General features: G+C 45.2%; 1 protein-coding gene across 3 annotated transcripts; it reads left to right on the top strand.

The window, feature by feature from the left end:
- Nucleotides 1-60: 60 nt before the first annotated feature.
- Nucleotides 61-27,853, top strand: LOC115130139 (myb-related protein A-like). 3 transcript variants are annotated; one of them, XM_065019363.1, is made up of 16 exons: nt 61-478; nt 5,887-5,986; nt 6,359-6,430; nt 13,441-13,533; nt 16,164-16,384; nt 19,064-19,262; nt 19,359-19,433; nt 19,816-19,926; nt 20,739-21,134; nt 23,582-23,932; nt 24,065-24,204; nt 24,323-24,437; nt 24,558-24,671; nt 24,768-24,860; nt 24,974-25,165; nt 25,537-27,853. In XM_065019363.1, the coding sequence occupies exons 1-16, from the start codon at nt 456-458 to the stop codon at nt 25,666-25,668; spliced, it is 2,427 nt and encodes an 808-aa protein (XP_064875435.1). In that variant the 5' UTR covers nt 61-455; the 3' UTR covers nt 25,669-27,853. The 3 variants fall into 3 exon arrangements, with proteins under 3 accessions (XP_064875435.1, XP_064875434.1, XP_064875436.1); XM_065019362.1 differs by having other exon boundaries at nt 23,564-23,932; XM_065019364.1 differs by lacking the exon at nt 19,816-19,926 and having other exon boundaries at nt 23,564-23,932.
- Nucleotides 27,854-27,940: the final 87 nt, after the last annotated feature.

The following is a 27,940-nucleotide window of genomic DNA, read 5'->3' as shown; positions in this document are numbered from 1 at the left end:
CAAACACCCTTCTAGAAGGAGGCTGGGCGCGAGATTCGGCGGGATCGACAAAATCTGAATGCGAAAATAACAAAATAGAAGTACAGTGGGAGGGAGAACAGTGTGTAGCCTACAAGGCAGGTTAGCTAGCTATATATGTTCACATCCTATTCGATCGGATATTGACATTGCATGCATCGCGGTGACATGCAAAATATAAGGAGATGCGTTTTTATTTACGATTGCACAAAATTCCTACAACAAGAAAGAGTTTGACATGAAAGTGAACCGCTAGCTAACCAGCGAAAGTGTGGCACTGTATTTTTGGCTACTGTCTGAAAATAAACTGGAAGATGACAGACATCGGACTGTATGGATAACTGTCCATGGAGATCATCTAATTCGCTTTTATATGGATTTTAGACCAACTACAAATAGAGGATTTCTTATTTGAAAAGCTTTGATCAGCTGTCATTATGGCCAAGATAAAGTCGCGCAGGTAGGTGACACATTGCTGCTAAATCTGTAGTTTATTTGTCTGCGTACTAGCTACATTTGAATGGTTTTCAGATATGATACAAAAATGTTGCAACAAAATAGCTATAGTAAAGATGCAATTCATAGTGAAACCCATTGCTCAGGCATGGCATTATATTGAGCCAGATGTCACGTTGATCGTTGACACATCACGAGCACCTGCTCACGGTCACATAACGTGTTAGTTAGATATTGAAATACAGTAGGCTACAGCAAATTACAGCCTAGTTAGGATTCTAAAGGTTAATTAAAATAGTTGAATCAATTCCATCAATACTTTACTTAGCTGGATGTTTGTGCAAAATGTATGGGAATAGAACAGTCATAAAAGTGCATGTGGCACTCTTCAGTGAATAACCAAAGCATGTCGCGAGCTTGTGAACCAGCACAGCTGTTTGAGTTGCTTATTTTGTAGTAGACTAGGCTATGTCCCTTTTGGTTATGCTAACTTTGATAAAACAAATAAAAAACGTTGATTTGAGTTGTTCGGTGGGTTATGTAACTGCTTTGGTCTGTATTGTATTTTGTTGCTCAATTCAACACCCATTCATTGCCATCTTTCCCTCGAACAGAAAACATGGCTGACAGTCTGTGCGATGTGATCTTGGCTAGAAGAGATCCAACTTTCGTAAAATTAACGTCAAAAGTTATTTTTTGGGGGGAATTTTAGCTAACCCTAGCTCTTTTCCTAACCTTCACCTAATTCTCTTAACCTGCTGCATTGCTGCGTAAATTCTCCTAACCTGCTACGAAAAGTCAAATGTGACGTTAATTTGACCAAATTTGGATCCCTTCTAGCCATTACAGTGAGACGTAGCACGAGTAAGACTATTGAACAGATAGAGCACTTGCTATTTTCATCTAAGGCTACAGAAAAAATATATTAGATGGCCCAGCCCTCTGTTGTTTTAGTATGGACATTATTGTTCAAGGGAAATAAAATAGATGTATTGATTTAGAAAAAACATAGTCCAAAATAGGATTGTGATTGTTTTGTGCACCATTCTGCCACATTGTGTGGGTACATGTTTGGAAAATCCCCTATAACAGAGAGTCCCATAAAATGGTAAACAGAGAATGTTACTACTGTAGGCTAGGCATCTAAAAGATGTCTATTGTTTTCACAAATCAGATTTAGTTTGTTAATTATATATATGAAAAATAATGTATATAGGATAATCAGAGCACGAATGTATTAATTTATGGAGATATTTTCCCTCTGAGGTAAGGCTAGAATGACACAGCTGTGTGTTATTAGTATTTGTGAATTTGAGCCTGATTTTTAAATTTTTTACTAGACACATCAGTTAAGAACAAGTTCTTATTTTCAATGATGGCCTAGGAACAGTGGATTAACTGCCTTGTTCAGGGGCAGAATGACAGATTGGGGATTTGATCTTGCAACCTTTTGGTTACTAGTCCAATGCTCTAACCACTAGGCTACCTGCCGCCCTGGATGGCTGAATTAACTATTGATTTATAGGCTGATTGGAGCCTGCTAACTGCCCTTAAACACACAAACATGACAATGACGTAATTTCCATCTGAACGAACAACTCAGTGGCGTGTGTGTATCCCTCCACCCTCTACCCCTCCTAGACCCTACCCCCTCGGTGTGCCCCATCTGGTGGTGATAGGGGAGGGCCAGGGTGGTGGAGGATGGTCCTTTCTACCTCTCCCTCTGCTTTACATTTCACATGGAAGTTCAAGTTTGAATTGAAGAAACCTGTGGGAACACAGTCTACAGAGGCCATTATTTCAGTTTTATATTTTATCCACATAATAAATGAGGCATTGAAAAAGCATATGAAGAATATGACACGCTTGATTTAGAAAATATATTTTTGTGTATTCGCCAACATTGTACACAAATTACGTAGGTATTACACATAGATTAAGATTACTTTAGTAGTCTATGAAGAAGTTGTTTGAGAGAACGTAAGACTCGGCACAGTACTGGCTCCAGGCACCTTGGCCAAGTTCTTATATAAGAAATCATACCAATCCCCCTGAGTCGATTTTGAAACTCCTGTTTAATTCAGCCTGGACCGTTAGGTCTGACCTATTAGTTTAGCCACACCCCGGGCCTGTCTCCTTGCAGCCCGCGCCACACACACACACACACACACACACACACACACACACACACACACCTTTATGCCACACACCTAGATATTACAAAGAGCCTGTTTATGTGGGAGCGCACACCCTGGGCTCAGACCCACTTCCACCTCTCTCTTTCCTGTAGTGAGGGAATTATGCTGAAATTCAATTGGCATGTCCCAGTCACCACTGAAGAAGCCCTTTCATCACAGGCCAGTACTGGAAACCTGTGGGAGGCCTTGTTTTCCTCACCACAGTGTGTGTGTTCGAATGTGTACAGCATGTGTACATGTTAGAGTGTTTGAATGTGTGTGTGTGCATCTGCTGTGCTGGTGGTGCATGTGAGTGTGTATTTCAGAGACAAAAACAACAGAGCCATATTTAGGAACTTCATACTTTGACCTTCTTTAGAGAGGGGAGAAAGACTGCTGTAAATCCACCCAACATTTCATCGAAACCAAGAGGATGGCATCAGGCTGAATGTGGAAAAAAATGCAATGAACAGAGATTAAATTCCTTATTTTACATGTACGAGATGCATGTGAATCCTACAAAATATATTTACAGTACCAGTCAAAAGTTTGGACACACCCACTCAAGGGTTTTTCTTTATTTTTGACTATTTTCTACATTGTAGAATAATAGTGAAGCCAACATAACTATGAAATAACATATATGGAATCATGTAGTAACCAAAAAAGTGTTAAACAAATCTAAATATATTTTATATTTAAGATTCTTCAAAATAGCCACCCTGTGTTGTGATGACAGCTTTGCACACTTGGCATTTTCTCAACCAGATTCATGAGGTAGTCACCTGGAATGCATTTCAATTAAAAGTTGTGTCTTGTTTAAAGTTAATTTGTGGAATTTCTTTCCTTTTAATGCGTTTGAGCCAGTCACTTGTGTTGTGATAAGGTAAGGGGGTATACAGAAGATAGCCCAAGTCCATATTATGGCAAGAACAGCTCAAATAAGCAAAGAAAAACGAGAGTCCATCATTACTTTAAGACATGAAGGTCAGTCAATGCGGACCATTTCAAGAATTTTGAAAGTTTCTTCAAGTGTAGTTGCAAAAACCATCAAGCGCAATGATCAAACTGGCTCTTATGAGGACCGCCACAGGGAAAGAAGACCTCTGCTGCAGAGGATACGTTCATTAGAGTTACCAGCCTCAAATTGCAGCCCAAATAAATGCTTCATAGAGTTCAAGTAACAGACACATCTCAACATCAACTGTTCAGAGGAGACTGTGTGAATCAGGCCTTCATGGTCGAATTGCTGCAAGAAACCACTAGTAAAGGACCAATAAGAAGTAGAGACTTGTTTAGACCAAGAAACACGAGCAATGGACATTAGACCAGTGTAAATCTGTCCTTTGGTCTGATGAGTCCAAATTTGAGATTTTTGATTTTTTGTGAAACGCAGAGTAGGTGAACGGATGTTCTCAGCATGTGTGGTTCCCACCGTGAATTATGGAGGAGGAGGTGCTTTGCTGGTGACACTGTCAGTGATTTATTTAGAATTCAAGGCACACTTAACCAGCATGGCTACCACAGCGTTATGCAGCGATACACCATCCCATCTGGTTTGCATTTAGTGGGACTATCATTTGTTTTTCAACAGGACAATGACCCAACACCCCTCGAGGGCTCCTTCAAGACTGTTGCAAAAACGTTCCAGGTGAAGCTGGTTGAGAGAATGCAAAGAGTGTGCAAAGCTGCCATCAAGGCAAAGGGTGGCTACTTTGATGAATCTCAAATATTATTTGATTTGTTTAACACTTTATTTTTTCTTTATTTAACTAGGCAAGTCTTAAGAACAAATTCCTATTTTCAATGACGGCCTAGGAACAGTGGGTTAACTGCCTGTTCAGGGGCAGAACGACAGCTCGGTTACTAGTCCACCGCTCTAACCACTAGGCTACCCTGCCGCCCTTTCGGTTACTACATGATTCCATATGTGTTATTTCGTAGTTTTGATATCTTTACTATTATTCTACCATGTAGAAAATAGTAAAAAATGAAGAAAACCCCCCGAATGAGTGGGTGTGTCCAAACATTTGACTGGTACTGTATATCTAAACGTTCACACCACATTGTGCTCTTCTGAATGCAGCCCCTGTCCTTCAGTCTCTGGGATTGTATGGGGCAGTGGCTGGCCTTGGAATCAGTCAATTGCATGTAGGCCCATATTATGTTACTGTGCTGTGATAGTATCTAACTTCAGACTCTTATTTGACAATATCTGGAATGCAATGAGACCAATAGCTCAGTATGTCTCTGTTGACAGCTGTGGTGTAGATTTATTACATAGCTCTGGTTCTGGTGCGTCTCAGCCGTTGGAACAGTGTCAGTGTGAACTTGCTCTGTGATTACTCTGGGTAACCACTGTCCTCAACCCTCCTCCCTGTCTGTTTATTAGATGTTCTACCCCTGGCACAACGTGACGCCATGAAGGAAGTGTTGCCCAGCAACAAGACATTTCTATGGACAGAGCTAAGTGTGCACAACTACTTTCTCTGGTGGCAGAGTCTCACATTGGAGAAGGGAAAGCTGTGTCCACTATTACAGCTTTTTGCTGTCTTGATTCAATCTTATAGATTGTGAGTTATAGGTGTTTAAGTTGGCCCTATTTTCCTAAAATCAACATTCGAAGCAAAAAGGGACAGTTGTGTGAAGGTGGATTTGCCCCTAAAAAGGCAACAGTTGTTTCACTATACCCAATAAGACTAGCTTTTACCCTTTTACCACCTAGGTATAGAGGCAGTCTGCCACAGTCAGGGTTGGCATCATAATGCCTAATCTAGCAGGGAACAAGGGACGGCTAGGCTACTCTAATTATGGTCAGGAATGTTCTGTTTAATATGAGTCTCAACTCTGTTTCCGTCTCTGCACGCCACGTACTGAGACTGAGACTACTGCCAATCCTGCTTCACCATGAATGACTGCCTGCTCGATCCATTGACTTCTGATTCAGTTTGAAATTGGACGGTTATTTGTAATTGGCTATCAGTGGGTTGGCGCTGTATGTGACTCAGTTGTGGCATGAATAATGTATTGTTCCTGCTTGTCTCTTTTTATGTTTTATTGATATTCACTAGTTCTGAGTCCACCCTGTAATATTGTGTCATGATTATGTCAATGCTCTTGTTTTACTTAAGTGGCTGTGTTGATTAGTGATTGACTATAATGAAATGTAAAGAGAGCAATAAATAAGAGTATCTCTCTCTCTTTTTCCTCTACCTCTCCATCTCTCCTTTTTCAGTGAGTCTGAGGATGAAGATCTACACTCCACAGATCCTGAGAGTAAGGACAAGAGCAAAGACAAGAAGATACTGTGCAAAGGCAAATGGTCTCGCGATGAGGTGGGCTAATTCTATAAGAGGCATATGAGCGGGCCAGTTTGGTCAAGTGTGCTAGTTACTTTATTGCGCTCACTGTTGAACCATTATTTATTGGACCTGTCTTGCATTGTTTTAGTGTTCAAATGGATTGAGAATAGCATGTGCGTGAAAGTGTGCTGTGGTCCAACAGTCTGTTTGTTTATAAATGTATTGTCTGCAGCAATCTGCTGCTTTTCTATGGCATGATATGTAGGAAGCCCTATTGTGTCCCCTGCTAAAAAAAAGTGTAAAGGGCGTTTACCTTATGGAAGCACTGAGGATGAAGGGAGTGTCTCAGGAAGGTTGGCTCCTGACCGTCTCTCTCTGACCCCCCCACCCCCCTTCTCGCTGCAGGACGAGAGGCTGAAGAAGTTAGTGGAGCAGCATGGAGCAGACTCCTGGAAATTAGTAGCTAATCATTTTCAAGTAAGTAAAACATTTTTTCCCCTTAATCATTACACACTGTTAGAACATGGTGTTAAAATACAAAGCTTTCTGTAATAACCTGTCTATATATTGATGATATGTAATAGCAATGGGGGGAAATGCAGGAAAACTGTAATCTGTTTTACCTCATTTCTACCAACATCACCTGTGCAACTAGAGGTGAAAAAAATTGACCTTTACTCCACACACATACCTCTCTCTCGCCCTCCATTTGGCAAATCTGACCATAACTCTATCCTCCTGATTCCCGCTTACAAGCAAAAACTCCTCAAACAGTAAGTACCTGTGACCCGCTCAATACGGAAGTGGTCCGATGAATTGTGTGTTAAGCTGCAGGACTGTTTCGCTATCACAGATTAGAATATTTTCTGAGATTCATCTGGTGGCATTGAGGAGTTTACCATATCAGTTACCGGTTTCATTAATAAGTGCATCAACGACGTCGACCCTACAGTGACTGTACGTGCATATCCCAACCAGAAGCCATGGATTACAGGCAACATCCACACTGAGCTAAAGGCTATAGCTGCCGCTTTGAAGGAGTGGGGCACTAACCCGGCCGTTTATAAGAAATCCCACTACGGCCTCCGATTGAACCATCAAACAGGCAGAGCGTCAATACAGGACTAAGATCGAATCCTACTACACCAGCTCTCACGCTCGTCAGCTGTGGCAGGGCTCGCAAACTATCATGGATAACAAAGGGAAACTCACCTGCAAGCTGCCCAGTGACACAAGCCTACCTGATGAGCTAAATGCCTTCTATGCTCACTTCAAGGCAAGGAGCACTGAAACATGCATGAGAGCACCAGCTGTTCCGGACGGCTGTGTGACCATGCTCTCCGTGGCCGATGTGAGTAAGACCTTTAAACAGGTTAACATTCACAAGCATGCAGGGCAAGATGGATTACCAAGACGCCTACTCAGAGCATGTGCAGACCAGCTGGCAAGTGTCTTCACTGACGTTTTCAACCTCTCCCTGATCCAGTCTGTAGTACCTACATGTTTCAAGTAGACGACCATAGTCCCTGTCTAAATTACTATTTCCCTTTAGCACTCACATCTGTAGCCATGAAATGCTTTGAGAGGCTGGTCATGGCGCACATCAACACCATCATCCCAGACTTCCTGGATGACGCAATATCTATATCACTCCACACTGCCCTTTTCCACCTGGACAAAAGGAACACCTATGTGAGAATGCTGTTCATTGTCTACAGCTCAGCGTTCAACACCATAGTGCCCTCCAAGCTGATCACTAAGCTAAGGACCCTAGGACTGAACGCCTCCCTCTGCAACTGGATCCTGGACTTCCTGATGTGCCGCCGCCAAGTGGTGAGGGTAGGCAACAACACATCCTCCACACTGACCCTTAACACGGGGGCCCCTTAGGGGTACATGCTTAGTCCCTTCCTGCACTCCCTGTTCACCCACGACTGTGTGGTCGCGCGCGAATCCAACACCATCATAAGTTTGCTGACAAAACTACGGTGGTACGCCTGATCACTGACGACGATGAGACAGCCTATAGGGAGGAGATCAGAGACCTGGCAGTGTGGTGCCAGGACAACAACCTCTCCCTCAACGTCAGCAAGACAAAGGAGCTGATCGTGGACTACAGGAAACGGAGGGCCGAGCCCGTCCCCATTCACATCGACAGGGCTGTAGTGGACCAGGTCCACATCACTAAGGACCTATCATGGTCCAAACACACCAACACAGTCGTGAAGAAGACATGACAACGCCTCTTTCCTCTCAGGAGGCTGAAAAGATTTGGCATGGGCCCTCAGATCCTCAAAATGTTCTACAGTTACATCATTGAGAGCATCTTGACTGGCTGCATCACCGCTTGCTATGGCAACTTACTGGCATCTGATCACAAGGCGCTACAGAGCGTAGTGTGTACGGCCCAGTACATCACTTGGGCTGAGCTCCCTGCCATCCAGAACCTCTATACCAGGCAGTATCAGAGGAAGGCCCTAAAAATGGTCAAAGACTCCAAGCACCCAAGTCATAGACTGTTTTCTCTGCTACCGCACAGCAAGCGGTACCTATGCAAAGACGGCTAAATAGTTAACCAAATAGCTACCCGGACTATCTGCATGGACCTTTTGCTCAAACATTTTTGACTCATCACATATGCTGCTGCTACTGTTTAACTATCTGTCACTTTATTCCTAGTATATGTACATATCTACCTCAATTACCTCGTACCCCTGCACATTGACTCAGTACTGGTACCTCTTGTATATTGCCAAGTTATCATTACTCATTATGTATCTATTATTACTTTTATTATTACGTGATTTACTTTTCTATTATTTCTCTATTTTCTTTCTCTCTGTATGCTGTACGCTTGCTGTTGGGAGGGGCCCGCAATGAAGCATTTCACTGTTAGTCCAGGACAACAACCTGTTGTTTACGAAGCTTGTGATGAATAACATTTTATTATCTGGATAAGAAAAGTGATATGACAAGTGACTCTCACCGGTGTTGTGTGAGGTGGGGTTATTAGTGGTACTCACAGGTGTTGTGTGAGGTGGGGTTATTAGTGGTACTCACAGGTGTTGTGTGAGGTGGGGTTATTAGTGGTACTCACCGGTGTTGTGTGAGGTGGGGTTATTAGTGGTACTCACAGGTGTTGTGTGAGGTGGGGTTATTAGTGGTACTCACAGGTGTTGTGTGAGGTGGGGTTATTAGTGGTACTCACAGGTGTTGTGTGAGGTGGGGTTATTAGTGGTACTCACAGGTGTTGTGTGAGGTGGGGTTATTAGTGGTACTCACAGGTGTTGTGTGAGGTGGGGTTATTAGTGGTACTCACAGGTGTTGTGTGAGGTGGGGTTATTAGTGGTACTCACCGGTGTTGTGTGAGGTGGGGTTATTAGTGGTACTCACAGGTGTTGTGTGAGGTGGGGTTATTAGTGGTACTCACAGGTGTTGTGTGAGGTGGGGTTATTAGTGGTACTCACAGGTGTTGTGTGAGGTGGGGTTATTAGTGGTACTCACAGGTGTTGTGTGAGGTGGGGTTATTAGTGGTACTCACAGGTGTTGTGTGAGGTGGGGTTATTAGTGGTACTCACAGGTGTTGTGTGAGGTGGGGTTATTAGTGGTACTCACAGGTGTTGTGTGAGGTGGGGTTATTAGTAGTACTCACAGGTGTTGTGTGAGGTGGGGTTATTAGTGGTACTCACAGGTGTTGTGTGAGGTGGGGTTATTAGTGGTACTCACCGGTGTTGTGTGAGGTGGGGTTATTAGTGGTACTCACAGGTGTTGTGTGAGGTGGGGTTATTAGTGGTACTCACAGGTGTTGTGTGAGGTGGGGTTATTAGTGGTACTCACAGGTGTTGTGTGAGGTGGGGTTATTAGTGGTACTCACCGGTGTTGTGTGAGGTGGGGTTATTAGTAGTACTCACAGGTGTTGTGTGAGGTGGGGTTATTAGTGGTACTCACCGGTGTTGTGTGAGGTGGGGTTATTAGTGGTACTCACAGGTGTTGTGTGAGGTGGGGTTATTAGTGGTACTCACAGGTGTTGTGTGAGGTGGGGTTATTAGTGGTACTCACAGGTGTTGTGTCAGGTGGGGTTATTAGTGGTACTCACAGGTGTTGTGTGAGGTGGGGTTATTAGTGGTACTCACAGGTGTTGTGTGAGGTGGGGTTATTAGTAGTACTCACAGGTGTTGTGTGAGGTGGGGTTATTAGTAGTACTCACAGGTGTTGTGTGAGGTGGGGTTATTAGTAGTACTCACAGGTGTTGTGTGAGGTGGAGTTATTAGTAGTACTCACCGGTGTTGTGTGAGGTGGGGTTATTAGTGGTACTCACAGGTGTTGTGTGAGGTGGGGTTATTAGTGGTACTCACAGGTGTTGTGTGAGGTGGGGTTATTAGTAGTATTCACAGGTGTTGTGTGAGGTGGGGTTATTTGTAGTGCTCACACTGGCCATCTGTGAGTACCACTACTAGGTGTTGTGTGAGGTGGGGTTATTAGTGGTACTCACAGGTGTTGTGTGAGGTGGGGTTATTAGTGGTACTCACAGGTGTTGTGTCAGGTGGGGTTATTAGTAGTACTCACAGGTGTTGTGTGAGGTGGGGTTGTTTGTAGTGCTCACAGGTGTTGTGTGAGGTGGGGTTATTAGTGGTACTCACAGGTGTTGTGTGAGGTGGGGTTATTAGTGGTACTCACAGGTGTTGTGTGAGGTGGGGTTATTAGTGGTACTCACAGGTGTTGTGTGAGGTGGGGTTATTAGTGGTACTCACAGGTGTTGTGTGAGGTGGGGTTATTAGTGGTACTCACAGGTGTTGTGTGAGGTGGGGTTATTTTTTTTAAATATTTTTTTTTGTATTTTACCCCATTTTTTCTCCCCAATTTCGTGGTATCCAATTGTTGTAGTAGCTACTATCTTGTCTCATCGCTACAACTCCTGTACGGGCTCGGGAGAGACGAAGGTTGAAAGTCATGCGTCCTCCGATACACAACCCAATCAGCCGTACTGCTTCTTCACACAGCGCACATCCAACCCGGAAGCCAGCCGCACCAATGTGTCGGAGGGTACACCGTGCACCTGGCAACCTTGGTTAGCGCTCACTGTGCCCGGCCCGCCACAGGAGTCGCTGGTGCGCGATGAGACAAGGACATCCCTACCGACCAAGCCCTCCCTAACCCGGACGACGCTAGGCCAATTGTGCGTTGTCCCACGGACCTCCCGGTCGCGGCCGGTTACGACAGAGCCTGGGCGCGAACCCAGGGACTCTGATGGCACAGCTGTCGCTGGAGTGCAGCGCCCTTAACCACTGCGCCACCCGGGAGGCCACGAGGTGGGGTTATTAGTGGTACTCACAGGTGTTGTGTGAGGTGGGGTTATTAGTGGTACTCACAGGTGTTGTGTGAGGTGGGGTTATTAGTGGTACTCACAGGTGTTGTGTGAGGTGGGGTTATTAGTGGTACTCACAGGTGTTGTGTGAGGTGGGGTTATTAGTGGTACTCACAGGTGTTGTGTAAGGTGGGGTTATTTGTAGTACTCACAGGTGTTGTGTGAGGTGGGGTTATTAGTGTTACTCACAGGTGTTGTGTGAGGTGGGGTTATTAGTGGTACTCACCGGTGTTGTGTGAGGTGGGGTTATTAGTGGTACTCACAGGTGTTGTGTGAGGTGGGGTTATTAGTGGTACTCACAGGTGTTGTGTGAGGTGGGGTTATTAGTGGTACTCACAGGTGTTGTGTGAGGTGGGGTTATTAGTGGTACTCACCGGTGTTGTGTGAGGTGGGGTTATTAGTAGTACTCACAGGTGTTGTGTGAGGTGGGGTTATTAGTGGTACTCACCGGTGTTGTGTGAGGTGGGGTTATTAGTGGTACTCACAGGTGTTGTGTGAGGTGGGGTTATTAGTGGTACTCACAGGTGTTGTGTGAGGTGGGGTTATTAGTGGTACTCACAGGTGTTGTGTCAGGTGGGGTTATTAGTGGTACTCACAGGTGTTGTGTGAGGTGGGGTTATTAGTGGTACTCACAGGTGTTGTGTGAGGTGGGGTTATTAGTAGTACTCACAGGTGTTGTGTGAGGTGGGGTTATTAGTAGTACTCACAGGTGTTGTGTGAGGTGGGGTTATTAGTAGTACTCACAGGTGTTGTGTGAGGTGGGGTTATTAGTAGTACTCACCGGTGTTGTGTGAGGTGGGGTTATTAGTGGTACTCACAGGTGTTGTGTGAGGTGGGGTTATTAGTGGTACTCACAGGTGTTGTGTGAGGTGGGGTTATTAGTAGTATTCACAGGTGTTGTGTGAGGTGGGGTTATTTGTAGTGCTCACACTGGCCATCTGTGAGTACCACTACTAGGTGTTGTGTGAGGTGGGGTTATTAGTGGTACTCACAGGTGTTGTGTGAGGTGGGGTTATTAGTGGTACTCACAGGTGTTGTGTCAGGTGGGGTTATTAGTAGTACTCACAGGTGTTGTGTGAGGTGGGGTTGTTTGTAGTGCTCACAGGTGTTGTGTGAGGTGGGGTTATTAGTGGTACTCACAGGTGTTGTGTGAGGTGGGGTTATTAGTGGTACTCACAGGTGTTGTGTGAGGTGGGGTTATTAGTGGTACTCACAGGTGTTGTGTGAGGTGGGGTTATTAGTGGTACTCACAGGTGTTGTGTGAGGTGGGGTTATTAGTGGTACTCACAGGTGTTGTGTGAGGTGGGGTTATTTTTTTAAAATATTTTTTTTTGTATTTTACCCCATTTTTTCTCCCCAATTTCGTGGTATCCAATTGTTGTAGTAGCTACTATCTTGTCTCATCGCTACAACTCCTGTACGGGCTCGGGAGAGACGAAGGTTGAAAGTCATGCGTCCTCCGATACACAACCCAATCAGCCGTACTGCTTCTTCACACAGCGCGCATCCAACCCGGAAGCCAGCCGCACCAATGTGTCGGAGGGTACACCGTGCACCTGGCAACCTTGGTTAGCGCTCACTGTGCCCGGCCCGCCACAGGAGTCGCTGGTGCGCGATGAGACAAGGACATCCCTACCGACCAAGCCCTCCCTAACCCGGACGACGCTAGGCCAATTGTGCGTTGTCCCACGGACCTCCCGGTCGCGGCCGGTTACGACAGAGCCTGGGCGCGAACCCAGGGACTCTGATGGCACAGCTGTCGCTGGGAGGCCACCCGGGAGGCCACGAGGTGGGGTTATTAGTGGTACTCACAGGTGTTGTGTGAGGTGGGGTTATTAGTGGTACTCACAGGTGTTGTGTGAGGTGGGGTTATTAGTGGTACTCACAGGTGTTGTGTGAGGTGGGGTTATTAGTGGTACTCACAGGTGTTGTGTGAGGTGGGGTTATTAGTGGTACTCACAGGTGTTGTGTAAGGTGGGGTTATTTGTAGTACTCACAGGTGTTGTGTGAGGTGGGGTTATTAGCAAGTGTGTGTATGTGTATATGATAACTCAGGGAGGGACAGCTGCAGGTGGGTTTGTGTGTTAATGAGGTGTTGTGCTCTGCATTGTGTCTGTCACAGGGGAGGACAGATGGCCAGTGTCAGCACCGCTGGCAGAAGGTGCTCAACCCAGAGCTGGTGAAAGGACCCTGGACAAAAGAGGAGGATCAGAAGGTAAGTGGAGATGGGAGTTACCCCAACCTGGGGTGGAAAAAGAAGTAGATAAAGAGCTAGCGAGAACATGTATTGTTCTCAATTTTATTGGAGCGGCACGTTGATAACACAATACAAACAAGCTGCAGGATGAACATCACAGACCTTTTTGTAATCTGAAACATTGAAAGGAACATACAGTATACACGTTCCTCTCCCACTCTCTATCCCTGTTTGTAGCCCATAGACCCTGCAGTAGTTTTCATTGGCTGTGCATACGACTCACTACCTCATGCTTTAGAACAACCAAAGTTCTCCAAGTTTCCCTGGTCCTGAGCCCCTCAGCCAGGCTTTAGGGTCATATCGCTCATAGTTGGAAGGTGAACAATACATTCCTTAAATAGAACTACATGATGCCTCGCCTACTGGAATGTCAAGATTGGTATTTTGTTCCTCCAACATCTAGGCCTCACATCACAACACGCCAGTGATAGTATTGCTCTGGCTTGCCCTTAGTGACATGCCAGAAGTAAGATATTCAGGAAGATAATAGCACTGGGTGGTGTGGGCTTGCTAAGAGATGACAAGACATGTTTGGCTCCATGACAGAAGTGTTGTGGCAACTAGTTCTACTTCTTCAGCTGCATTCTTGACAATCTCTAGTGTTGCCAATGACGATGTGGCACCTCTGTTTGTGCGGTAATGGCATTTATCCCTCCAGTAATAGATACTATACAGTATGCCAGGGGTCGGGAACAGGCGGTGTGACTCCTTCCAGTAATAGATACTATACAGTATGCCAGGGGTCGGGAACAGGTGGCGGGATTCCCTGCAGTAATAGATACTATACAGTATGCCAGGGGTCGGGAACAGGCGGCGTGATTCCTTTCAGTAATAGATACTATACAGTATGCCAGGGGTCGGGAACAGGTGGCGGGATTCTCTGCAGTAATAGATACTATACAGTATGCCAGGGGTCGGGAACAGGCGGCGTGATTCCTTCCAGTAATAGATACTATACAGTATGCCAGGGGTCGGGAACAGGTGGCGGGATTCTCTGCAGTAATAGATACTATACAGTATGCCAGGGGTCGGGAACAGGCGGTGTGATTCCCTCCAGTAATAGATACTATACAGTATGCCAGGGGTCGGGAACAGGCGGCGTGATTCCTTCCAGTAATAGATCCTATACAGTATGCCAGGGGTCGGGAACAGGTGGCGGGATTCTCTGCAGTAATAGATACTATACAGTATGCCAGGGGTCGGGAACAGGCGGTGTGATTCCCTCCAGTAATAGATACTATACAGTATGCCAGGGGTCGGGAACAGGCGGTGTGACTCCTTCCAGTAATAGATACTATACAGTATGCCAGGGGTCGGGAACAGGCGGTGTGACTCCTTCCAGTAATAGATACTATACAGTATGCCAGGGGTCGGGAACAGGCGGTGTGATTCCCTCCAGTAATAGATATTATACAGTATGCCAGGGGTCGGGAACAGGCGGTGTGATTCCTTCCAGTAATAGATACTATACAGTATGCCAGGGGTCGGGAACAGGCGGTGTGATTCCCTCCAGTAATAGATACTATACAGTATGCCAGGGGTCGGGAACAGGCGGTGTGACTCCTTCCAGTAATAGATACTATACAGTATGCCAGGGGTCGGGAACAGGCGGTGTGACTCCTTCCAGTAATAGATACTATACAGTATGCCAGGGGTCGGGAACAGGCGGTGTGATTCCCTCCAGTAATAGATACTATACAGTATGCCAGGGGTCGGGAACAGGCGGTGTGATTCCTTCCAGTAATAGATACTATACAGTATGCCAGGGGTCGGGAACAGGCGGTGTGATTCCCTCCAGTAATAGATACTATACAGTATGCCAGGGGTCGGGAACAGGCGGCGTGATTCCCTCCAGTAATAGATACTATACAGTATGCCAGGGGTCGGGAACAGGCGGTGTGACTCCTTCCAGTAATAGATACTATACAGTATGCCAGGGGTCGGGAACAGGCGGTGTGATTCCCTCCAGTAATAGATACTATACAGTATGCCAGGGGTCGGGAACAGGCGGTGTGATTCCTTCCAGTAATAGATACTATACAGTATGCCAGGGGTCGGGAACAGGCGGTATGATTCCCTCCAGTAATAGATACTATACAGTATGCCAGGGGTCGGGAACAGGTGGTGTGATTCCCTCCAGTAATAGATACTATACAGTGTGCCAGGGGTCGGGAACAGACAGTGTGATTCCCTCCAGTAATAGATACTATACAGTATGCCAGGGGTCGGGAACAGGCGGTGTGATTCCCTCCAGTAATAGATACTATACAGTATGCCAGGGGTCGGGAACAGGCGGCGTGATTCCCTCCATTTCCAATTCCCCCACACCTCCCTGTATGTTCCCAAGTATTCCCACACAAAAAAAAAGAGACGTGATCATGTCTCAATGTTATTAATGTATGAAATTATTGTTATTTTCAAATACAATCACTTTTTGGGCTTAGTTGTGGTCAATTTGCAGTGTACAAATGATTTGAATTATGTTTCGGGCACCCCGAAAGTTGCCTACCCCTTCAGTATGCATATTTTTTAAGTCCAGAGGATTGCATTGTAAGAAGTCCCTGTCTTCTTTGCTCCTGTGTGTATAGGTGATTGACCTGGTTCATAAATATGGCCCCAAGCGCTGGTCTGTGATTGCCAAGCACCTGCAGGGGCGGATCGGGAAGCAGTGCCGTGAGCGCTGGCACAACCATCTGAACCCTGAGGTGAAGAAGTCCTCCTGGACCCAGGAAGAGGACAGCATCATCTACCAGGCCCACAAACGCCTGGGCAACCGCTGGGCCGAGATCTCCAAGCTGTTGCCTGGAAGGTAACGGAATGATATACCATACATCTCTTTGCCTGAGTTAGTGGGTGGTTACATCTCAATAGAGTAAAAGTGGGTGGTTACATCTCAAAATATAAAAGTGGGTGGTTACATCTCAAAATAGTAAAAGTGGGTGTTACATCTCAAAATAGTAAACGTGGGTGGTTACATCTCAAAATAGTAAAAGTGGGTGGTTTCATCTCAATAGAGTAAATGTGGGTGGTTACATCTCAAAATATAAAAGTGGGTGTTACATCTCAAAATAGTAAACGTGGGTGGTTACATCTCAAAATAGTAAAAGTGGGTGGTTACATCTCAAAATAGTAAAAGTGGGTGGTTACATCTCAATAGAGTAAAAGTGGGTGGTTACATCTCAATAGAGTAAAAGTGGGTGGTTACATCTCAAAATAGTAAAAGTGGGTGGTTACATCTCAATAGAGTAAAAGTGGGTGGTTACATCTCAATAGAGTAAAAGTGGGTGGTTACATCTCAAAATAGTAAAAGTGGGTGGTTACATCTCAAAATAGTAAAAGTGGGTGGTTGCATCTCAAAATAGTAAAAGTGGGTGGTTACATCTCAAAATAGTAAAAGTGGGTGCTTGCATCTCAAAATAATAAAAGTGGGTGGTTGCATCTCAAAATAGTAAAAGTGGGTGGTTGCATCTCAAAATAATAAAAGTGGGTGGTTGCATCTCAAAATAGTAAATGTGGGTGGTTACATCTCAAAATATAAAAGTGGGTGGTTGCATCTCAAAATATAAAAGTGGGTGGTTACATCTCAATATAGTAAAAGTGGGTGGTTGCATCTCAAAATAATAAAAGTGGGTGGTTGCATCTCAAAATAGTAAAAGTGGGTGGTTACATCTCAAAATATAAAAGTGGGTGGTTACATCTCAAAATAGTAAATGTGGGTGGTTACATCTCAAAATATAAAAGTGGGTGGTTGCATCTCAAAATATAAAAGTGGGTGGTTACATCTCAAAATAGTAAAAGTGGGTGGTTGCATCTCAAAATAGTAAAAGTGGGTGGTTGCATCTCAAAATATAAAAGTGGGTGGTTACATCTCAATAGAGTAAAAGTGGGTGGTTACATCTCAATAGAGTAAAAGTGGGTGGTTACATCTCAATAGAGTAAAAGTGGGTGGTTGCATCTCAATAGAGTAAAAGTGGGTGGTTGCATCTCAATAGAGTAAAAGTGGGTGGTTACATCTCAATAGAGTAAAAGTGGGTGGTTGCATCTCAATAGAGTAAAAGTGGGTGGTTACATCTCAATAGAGTAAAAGTGGGTGGTTACATCTCAATAGAGTAAAAGTGGGTGGTTACATCTCAAAATAGTAAAAGTGGGTGGTTACATCTCAATAGAGTAAAAGTGGGTGGTTACATCTCAATAGAGTAAAAGTGGGTGGTTGCATCTCAATAGAGTAAAAGTGGGTGGTTACACCTCAATAGAGTAAAAGTGGGTGGTTGCATCTCAATAGAGTAAAAGTGGGTGGTTGCATCTCAATAGAGTAAAAGTGGGTGGTTGCATCTCAATAGAGTAAAAGTGGGTGGTTGCATCTCAATAGAGTAAAAGTGGGTGGTTGCATCTCAATAGAGTAAAAGTGGGTGGTTACATCTCAATAGAGTAAAAGTGGGTGGTTACATCTCAATAGAGTAAAAGTGGGTGGTTGCATCTCAATAGAGTAAAAGTGGGTGGTTGCATCTCAATAGAGTAAAAGTGGGTGGTTACATCTCAAAATAGTAAAAGTGGGTGGTTACATCTCAATAGAGTAAAAGTGGGTGGTTACATCTCAATAGAGTAAAAGTGGGTGGTTGCATCTCAATAGAGTAAAAGTGGGTGGTTACATCTCAAAATAGTAAAAGTGGGTGGTTACATCTCAATAGAGTAAAAGTGGGTGGTTACATCTCAATAGAGTAAAAGTGGGTGGTTACATCTCAATAGAGTAAAAGTGGGTGGTTACATCTCAATAGAGTAAAAGTGGGTGGTTACATCTCAATAGAGTAAAAGTGGCTTCCCTTCTTCTCCTGGACAGCTTTCCTTCATATTTCCTACACCTACAGTATAGTAGTATCTGGTCCCATTACCAAAGGTGTAAGGCTAAGGGCAAAAGCGTAGTTTTTGTTAAGTTTTTGGACAGATCTAAAATAATTAGTATTTAAAGTATGCCAGCAGCATACCACCCTGCATACCACTGCTGGCTTGCTTCTGAAGCAGGGTTGGTCCTGGTCAGTTCCTGGATGGGAGACCAGATGCTGCTGGAAGTGGTGTTGGAGGGCCAGTAAGGAGGCATGGAGGGCCAGTAGGAGGCACTCTTTCCTCTGGTCTAAAAATAAATATCCCAATGCCCCAGGGCATTGACACTGCCCTGTGTAGGGTGCTGTCTTTCGGATGGGACGTTAAACAGGTGTCCTGACTCTGAGGTCATTAAAGATCCCATGGCACTTATCGTAAGAGTAAGGGTGTTAACCCCAGTGTCCTGGCTAAATTCCCAATCTGGCCCTCAAACCATCATGGTCACCTAATAATCCCCAGTTTACAATTGGCTCATTCATACCCCTCCTCTCCCCTGTAACTATTCCCCAGGTCGTTGCTGCAAATGAGAATGTGTTCTCAGTCAACTTACCTGGTAAAATAACGGATCAATTTAAAATAAATGTAAAAAATTTAACAACCTCCCTTATAGGACAGACAACTCCATCAAGAATCACTGGAACTCCACCATGAGGAGGAAAGTGGAGCACGAGGGGTACCTCCAGGAGGGCTGCAGGGGATTCAGCTCAGAGCATGGGGGGTTGAAGCGACGCCACCACAGACCCTGTGTCCCCCAACTAGACACCCCCCACGGTGGGCACAGCCCTCTGGGCATACCTGGACCAACTCAGGTGAGAGGCCTCTCAGACATTTCTGTTCCGTTTCATTCAAACAAGGTTTATTGGCATATTGAAAGGATCCGTGTTTAATGTTCCTGTGTGTTGTAGCTTGGGGGTTACCTCTATAGCCCTCACTGTGGCCAGCTGATGGACAGCCTTCCAGACTCCTCCAGCTACTTATCGGTGAGTGACCTGTCATTTACAGCTGGCCAAGAGTCCCGTATGTTGTTTGACTCAAAAGCTCAAGGTTTGGACTGAAGCATGGAGCTAAATCAGTAGAAGTGTCTTCCAATCCTGTCCACTTTACCATCCCTTTTTTGTATCTTTCCACCGTACTAACTTCAGTCTACTTTGTATTAATCACCCTCTGAATCAAACCACTAAATGACCTGCCTGAATTTCTGTTTCTTCTCGGTGTCTTGGTTTGGTGTTAATCAGAGTAAGCCTGAGTCTGATATGAGTAATTTGTGAGTAAATTTGTTCTCTCCTTCCTTCTTTCCCTGCCGACCTTTTCTTCACTCCCTCCGTCCACTCCTCCTCTCCTACCCGTGTGTGTTTACTCCAGCCGTCCTGCCATGATGATCCAGACAAAGAGCAGAGAATTAAGGAGCTTGAGCTGCTGCTTATGTCAGCAGAGACCGAGGTCCGGAGACAGGCCCAGTGCCGAGGCCCATGTGTAAGACACACTCTCAGTGTGTATGTGTGTGATGATGTAGCCTAGTCCACTTGAGCTTGTAGTTATGCTGTAGTGATGTCATAGTAGCCTACCCATCTCACCCCTCTCCCCACACTCCCGTTACGCTTCGTAGTTCTACCCCTCCCATCCCCATTTTCAGTGCTTCCTGCCATCCGCCATGCGGCCGCCACCATTAACCTCCTCTCACTTCCTCCAGCCTCCTTCCCTCCAGCCTCCTATCTGCTCCTCACAGCAGTAGTGCACGGTGTCACTTCCTCCAGCCTCCTATCTGCTCCTCACAGCAGTAGTGCACGGTGTCACTTCAGCCAGCGGTTTGGAACCAAACATGTGTTTCCTCCTTTTTCTTCTTCTTTTTAAACCTTTTCCCTTCTTTCACCACACCACTGTGGCTTCCATAGCAGAACCCCCCCCCTCGTTGCCTTTTTTCATTCATCTATTCACTCCATCCATTTATCTCATTTTAACCTGCGTTGCAGAACAAACTATTATGATGATGTCAGTGGTTCAGATTTTAAATGATAAAATATCTTGGTGTGTTACAACACATGCCTACCACTGACTTCTCAATGAGGTTCAATGACGTTTTAGACTGAGGGAACAAGTTTGGGTGTTGGGACACTTTTGGGTTTGAATTTCGTTACATTGCCTTGTCCTCTAAACTTGATTGAACTTCCTTGAAACGTCATAACTTCATTGATTGGGAGTTTTCCGAATCCAGTCAGCCTTACTGACCTGGTTGGTGTCCAACCCCAGCATCAGCAGCACCCTAACCGCAGTCTCTTCTCTCTCAGAGTGTGGAGCATTACTCCAGCTGGGCAGACAGTGTGTCAGATGACACCATGACCACCAGCAGCAGCAGTCTGGAGGATCAGAGTGAGGGAGGCTGGAGGGGGGCAGAGGAAGGCCAAGGGCCACCAGTGGAGCAGGCTGAGGGGGGCTGGAGGCTGGCAGAGGAGGGCCAAGGGCCACCAGTGGAGCAGGCTGAGGGGGGCTGGAGGCTGGCAGAGGAGGGCCAAGGGCCACCAGTGGAGCAGGCTGAGGGGGGCTGGAGGCTGGCAGAGGAGGGCCAGCACCAGGTTCAGCGCCATGTCTCCCCCAGTAAGTTCCTGGCTGTGGAGGCTAGTTCTGTGCTCTCCACCCTGCAGACCATCCCCGAGTTCGCAGAGACCATGGAGCTCATCGACTCGGTGAGTGTCTAGATCAGACCCGGAGCCAAGATAAGGTGACTAGGGGGCAGATCAGAGCCAGGATAAGGTGACTACGGGGCAGATCAGACCCAGAGCCAGGATAAGGTGACTAGAGGGCAGATCAGACCCAGAGCCAGGATAAAATGACTAGGGGGCAGATCAGAGCCAGGACAAGGTGACTAGGGGGCAGATCAGAGCCAGGATAAGGTGACTAGGGGGCTGATCAGAGCCAGGATAAGGTGACTAGGGGGCAGATCAGAGCCAGGATAAGGTGACTAGGGAGCAGATCACACCCAGAGCCAGGATAAGATGACTAGGGGGCAGATCAGAGCCAGGATAAGGTGACTAGGGGGCAGATCAGACCCAGAGCCAGGACAAGGTGACTAGGGGGCAGATCAGAGCCAGGATAAGGTGACTAGGGGGCTGATCAGAGCCAGGATAAGGTGACTAGGGGGCAGATCAGAGCCAGGATAAGGTGACTAGGGAGCAGATCACACCCAGAGCCAGGATAAGATGACTAGGGGGCAGATCAGACCCAGAGCCAGGATAAGGTGACTAGGGGGCAGATCAGAGCCAGGATAAGGTGACTAGAGGGCAGATCAGACCCAGAGCCAGGATAAAATGACTAGGGGGCAGATCAGAGCCAGGACAAGGTGACTAGGGGGCAGATCAGAGCCAGGATAAGGTGACTAGGGGGCTGATCAGAGCCAGGATAAGGTGACTAGGGGGCAGATCAGAGCCAGGATAAGGTGACTAGGGAGCAGATCACACCCAGAGCCAGGATAAGATGACTAGGGGGCAGATCAGACCCAGAGCCAGGATAAGGTGACTAGGGGGCAGATCAGACCCAGAGCCAGGATAAGGTGACTAGGGGGCAGATCAGACCCAGAGCCAGGATAAGATTACTATTTTGGCGGGTTCTTTCATTGGAATTATATTGAATTCTGCTTATATCACAGTAAACAAAGTATATATAAGTATAAAGTATATATATATAAATAGTTTTGTGTCTATAAAAATGATTGAGTGACAGGTTAGCACAAAATCTGAATCTCCGCTGTGCTGTATCAAATGGCTTTGTAAATAAAAGTATAAAGCCTACGAGTGACTAGAGAAGACCAGCCAACCCTGGTATATAAAGTGTAGTGGTGCGTAAGGGTTTTGTAGTTCAAAATAAATCCTTACACTCCATGGTAAAGGGTGTCAATTGATCTCAAACACTGAGCGGATGCATTCATATGTAAAATGTATGTAAACAAGCACAGTAAAGGCAAATGGAGATGCAAATAACCAAAACACAGCCTCCTACAGTGAGATGCAGCCGTGCACAGCTGTCTCGCCAAATAAATTAACCAAACATGGAAAATCATGGCGCTCATGAGTTCAGAAACACATTGTGATATGGCACAATACACTTCTGTGGATCAAATTCCACCCACGTAAGCAATGCCAGCCTACCATAAACATGTTTCCAATACAGTACAGTTCCTTTTACAACCACAAAAACTAATAGGCTACCAAGAAAACCAATAGGCTGCCAAGACAACCAATAGGCTGCCAAGAAAACCAATAGGCTGCCAAGACAACCAATAGGCTGCCAAGAAAACCAATAGGCTACCAAGAAAACCAATAGGCTGCCAAGAAAACCAATAGGCTGCAAAGAAAACCAATAGGCTGCCAAGACAACCAATAGGCTGCCAAGAAAACCAATAGGCTGCCAAGAAAACCAATAGGCTGCCAAGAAAACCAATAGGCTGCCAAGACAACCAATAGGTTACAATGAAAACCAATAGGCTATCCTGGCGGCACTTGTAGAAGGCTGTGTAGGCTTTGACCTCAGCAGCATCATCGCTTGGCGGCGGCCTCGTGGTTTGATGCTGCTGCTCATCGTTCTCCTTCTTTAGCTTTGTCTGGGTGCTTTGGCAAAGCCAATTTCTGATATCATTTGTGGCAGACTACCTGGTTAGAGCTTGCTAAATAGGCTAAGGTTAATAACACTAACGGTTTTTACAGCTAGCTAAGAAGCTAACTAAACTCTGTAGTGGTGGGGCGTGAGGCAGTGTTGAGTGAAGCAGCTTCAACGATAAACCTGAAGGAGTCAAACCTAAACTCCCCAGGTGCTTTCCATAGCCCCCCTACACACACCGCAGCGCTCTGTCCATGGTGCTGACACACCGCAGCGCTCTGTCCATGGTGCTGACACAGCGCAGCGGAGATACAGATTTTTCACCAACCTGTCACTCAATCATTTTTTATATAGAGACATAATACTAAAACTGAGATGGCACAAGTTTCAACTGACGGGGCTAAGCCCTCTTTTTTCCCCCTTGTGGAGCAGGGCCCGGTGTAGATGTGTGTGTACAGTATATGGCTGTGTGTGTTTATATATACCAGACCCAGAGCATGAATGTATTGAAAATCCATTGTAGATGTGTCTGGCTCTACAGGACCCTATGACATGGAGCGAGGCGGCCAGCTTTGACGTGTCTGAGCCGCCGACCCCCCCAAAACAAACACAGGGGAGCTACGTACCCCAGGGGAGGACCACAGAGGGGATGAGGTATACCATTGACCCCTCCAACGACATCTCAACAAAGCTCTGTGCCCCCATGGGTCAGCGGAAAGTCCACACCCCGAACAACGTGCCCAGACCAGGTCTGCTGTCCCTGGGGAGGAGGAAGAGGACAGAGAGGGTGGACCAGTCCCCTGATAGGAGCCGTGCGTCCTTCTTAGAGTCACCCAGCATCAACTCGCCCAAGAACACCCCCACAAAAGCACGGCCTTTCACCCTCTCCCAGGCAAGATGCTAGAAATGTGCTCAAGCTAGGACATGATGGTGCAACGCATCTGTCTCTGGCAGTATAGCTTCTCTTTATAGTCCCCCTTTCTTATGTCCCCTCTCTAACTGTTGTGATCATGTCTTCCTCCAGTTCTTTAACACATCAGGAGGAGAGCATCTGAGCCTGGACAACCCTGCTCTGACCTCCACCCCGGTCTGTGGCCAGAACTATCTCCTCAACACACCCTTCCAGAAAGAGATCACGCCCAAACACCAGAAAGAGAACATGGGGTAAGCGAGTTACAGGTTCCTCCATATTTTCACATTTGATTCATTCAGTGTGTGTTTGATGTATTGATCTCATCATTTTGGCAGGTGTTGTAAGAATATCTCTCTTTGTCTCACTCAGTTTCAGGACCCCTAAGATTCATAAGACCATAATGGTTCCGACTCCTAGAACTCCTACTCCGTTTAAGAATGCCCTGGCCGCCCAGGAGAAGATGCATGGGCCGCTAAAGATGGTGGTAAGTGTGAAGTTGGTCTAGCTGTGTGTATTTATAATTCACTGTGTGTTCTTATGAGTGTGTGTACTTTGTTACTGTGCTCATATTAATGTGTGTTATGTGTGTGTGTGTCTATCTCAGCCCCAGCCCCTGGCCTTTCTGGAGGAAGATATCAGGGAGGTGCTGAAGCAGGAGATAGGATCAGACATCTTCACCAGAGAACCACAACCAGACTTCAGGACATGGAAACATGATGTAGGTGTTCATATAACCATGTACAACTAAACTTTTCATGACCTCTGTTTGACTTGGTATCCAGTCTAACCACAACCTTGTCCCTGACCCTCCCAGGTGGATGGCCCAGCCAGGAAGGTGCGTAAGTCCCTGGTGCTGGACTCCTGGGGGAAAGACTGTCTTAACCAGGACCAGCTCAATAATGCACTGGTGGGTTCTGGGATATAATCAATCAGACTAATCAGTCAACCAACCAACTAATCAATCAATTCATCAGTCAACCAACCAACTAATCAATGTCTACCCGTCCTTGCCCCCTCCAGGTCCCAGAGGAGAGTTTGTTAACCAGCTCCTTATTGATGACCCCACTCCCGGAGAGAGACAGAGAGGAGCGCCCCCGCCCCCCCTCGTCTGGGAAGGAGGGGTCCTGTGGCCCCCGGCGCCACCTTCCCAGCGCCCGCAAGAGGAAGAACCCCCCCTCGGTCAGAATTTCCCACCACGATTCACCTGGACAGGTACACACAGACACCTCTCTTTGGTGTAACTCCTAACTACCCTTTAAAAAACAAAGCAACACATTTCATTATAAAACAACATATTTCACTGCCCCTATCTGGTGTATGTAGAAGAAAAACAACTTTTAAAAAACAACAACATTTAAGTAAATACTAACTTGACATTATTTCTCCTCAGGCGATATATATTTAATGATAGGGAGAGGGGAAAGGTCCCTCCAAATTGGACAGTAAATTAGGTACAGCTGGTCCCTTGTCAAAGAAACCTGCCAACTTTTCAGTGAACATTTTTTTATTGAGCATCAAGGTCTTGGTTGTGAGAAGGGGATAGACTAATGCATTGAGATTAGTCCTCTCTTCTTCTCCTGCAGGTCAACAACCAGTGGGAAGCAGTGGTTTATGGGAAGACGGAGGACCAGCGGATTATGACAGAGCAGGCCCGGCAGTACCTGAGTAGCACCTACACGTCCACCGGCTGCACCTCGAGGGCGCTTGTGCTCTGAGACCTACGTCCTCACACACTACATCTGTCCACGCTCCTTCTCATAATGACTCTTAACATACTTAGACAATCTGGTGTAGATGTACTCAAATCATTTAGACATTTGTTTATTGATAAGATCGGTAACTGAACACTCAAGTGTACCACAGAATACTTTACAGAAAAGGTAAGACTGTCATTGTTCTGGGTCACACTGCTTGGTTGTCATAAATTGCTTTGTTTGTCTTTTAAATACCACCAGCCATGTAACAGGGTTATACAATACTCAATTTATAATGTGTTAAAACTGAACAACCTGCACATACAGTAAGTAGCAAGCTGTAGAAATAGTTGTTGTATTACTACTGTAGCAGTGACTGCTTATGAGTTTCATATTGTTAATATATTGTTTAAACAAAAATGAAAAAATACATTTTATGATGTAACATTACATGTATATGTATATTCAGCTTGTTTGTAGAACTACCCTGTACTGCTAAACCTGTTGTTATGAAGTCTTGAGAGAGAGGAGAGAGAGAGAGCTGTCAGTATTGCACTACTGAGTAGGGGTTGGCTGCAGAGAAACAGTCACTGTTGAGGAGGTAACTGGATAGTACAATGAAGTTTCCATTCCAAGGCCATACTTCCCTTTAGCAGTCTCAAATTGAGACTTTTGTTGAATGTATTTCATAGCTTGAAACTGCGAAGAAACTCAAAATGGAAGGGTACCTTTTTTGTTCATTTGTTTGTTTTTATCTTATTTTATTTATTATCTTTTCTCTAAAACTTAGATATTAATATAAGTGTAAATTGAACACAGAGTTTCCATTGAGAAATGTACCTTTGCTGACAGACAGTCTAAAACCCTTCTGAAACCCTTTGACCTATAAGGTCAGTTCTACCACACTGATCCTAGATCAGAATCCAGTTGTCATGTTTGGTACAGACACATAGCGCTCATGTCATCAGTGTGCTAAAGCAAGCATTTTAGTTGAGGTTCTATTTATTCAATGTTTACTACTTTATTTATTTCAAAAAAATTGAAAAATAAATGATCAAATAATGCTATTTTCTTTCTATCAGAAAAAGGATTGGGCTACCTTTCAACTCATTTCTACGAATTAGACATAACAAGCGAACATGCACTACCACTAATCTCTTTCATTCAGTCATTGTTTTAACTATCCGATTGAGTTAATAACCATTGTATCGTGACATCACAGAGTTGTTGGTATTGGTAGAACAGTTTCCCCTGGGATCAGAGTTTCTTTGTATTCTCCATAGTAGTAGCAGGATTCCGGCTCCAACCTCTAATAGACAAATTGCACTTTTCTCATCGTTTAAGTGTTGTTTTGTTCATTTGTTTGTGTGTGTTTTGTTTGTTTCATTTATTTAAATCTAGTGCCATTGGATGAATGTGTCACGACATGTGACCATTAAACAGTGACATACAGATGTAAAGACAGAGCTGTTTAAAATCCATTGTTTAGAAGTAATAATTACAACACAAGATATTCAACATACAATGAAAGATGAAGCTTTTACGTCTTTATGTGACAATGCGGTCTTCTATGGCTCTGATTGGTTGCCTCTATAACAATAGGGATGCAGCAGAGTATCTATGGTCCCTGTGGTGATGGTGGGTGTCATTTGTTCCGACTGTCTTCCAGCTGTTTAGAATCTAGATTATAATGGGGATTATCCAGCATTAAGTGTGTTTGAGAATAAGAAGGGAATCTCCTCAGGAGAGATCAAGTGGAAAGGTCATGTATGTTCACCCTCTCTGAACTCCACAGAACCACACTTTCTGAACTTTCTTATTTTCCGACATCTAACAGCTACAGTAAATATGGATATATGGTTGTTCTCTGTTCTGTCGGTTGTTTTGACTTCAGTATGTTTTGTTTGTAACATGTTTGTACGTAACACTTGGACATCTAACCCTAGGTTATAAGGGAATTGAGTATATTTATAGTAGCAGTTGTTGTCATAATCATGCATGAACAATAAGCAATACGTTGAACTTTTCAGTGATCATGTTTTTACTACAACTACAATAATCACAGACGTAACACTTCCATTATGTCATTTTCAAACTTTACTGTATTTTCTGCTGAAATCATAACCAGGTACCATAGAATTCCCGCCAACTGCCATTGTAACCATGTACTTAATATGTAATAATAATAAAATGTTATTGCATTGCGTTTGTGGTTCTTTGTCATTGTGTTATGTAACAGCAATATGATGTTATGATCTTGGTGCACCTCTCTTTAACACTGCAGTCTTATTCA

This window comes from Oncorhynchus nerka, linkage group LG6 (assembly GCF_034236695.1).
Source record: "Oncorhynchus nerka isolate Pitt River linkage group LG6, Oner_Uvic_2.0, whole genome shotgun sequence".
NCBI lineage: Eukaryota > Metazoa > Chordata > Actinopteri > Salmoniformes > Salmonidae > Oncorhynchus > Oncorhynchus nerka.
Note: the sequence above shows the minus strand (reverse complement) of the source record. Positions and strands in the feature narration are given on the sequence as shown.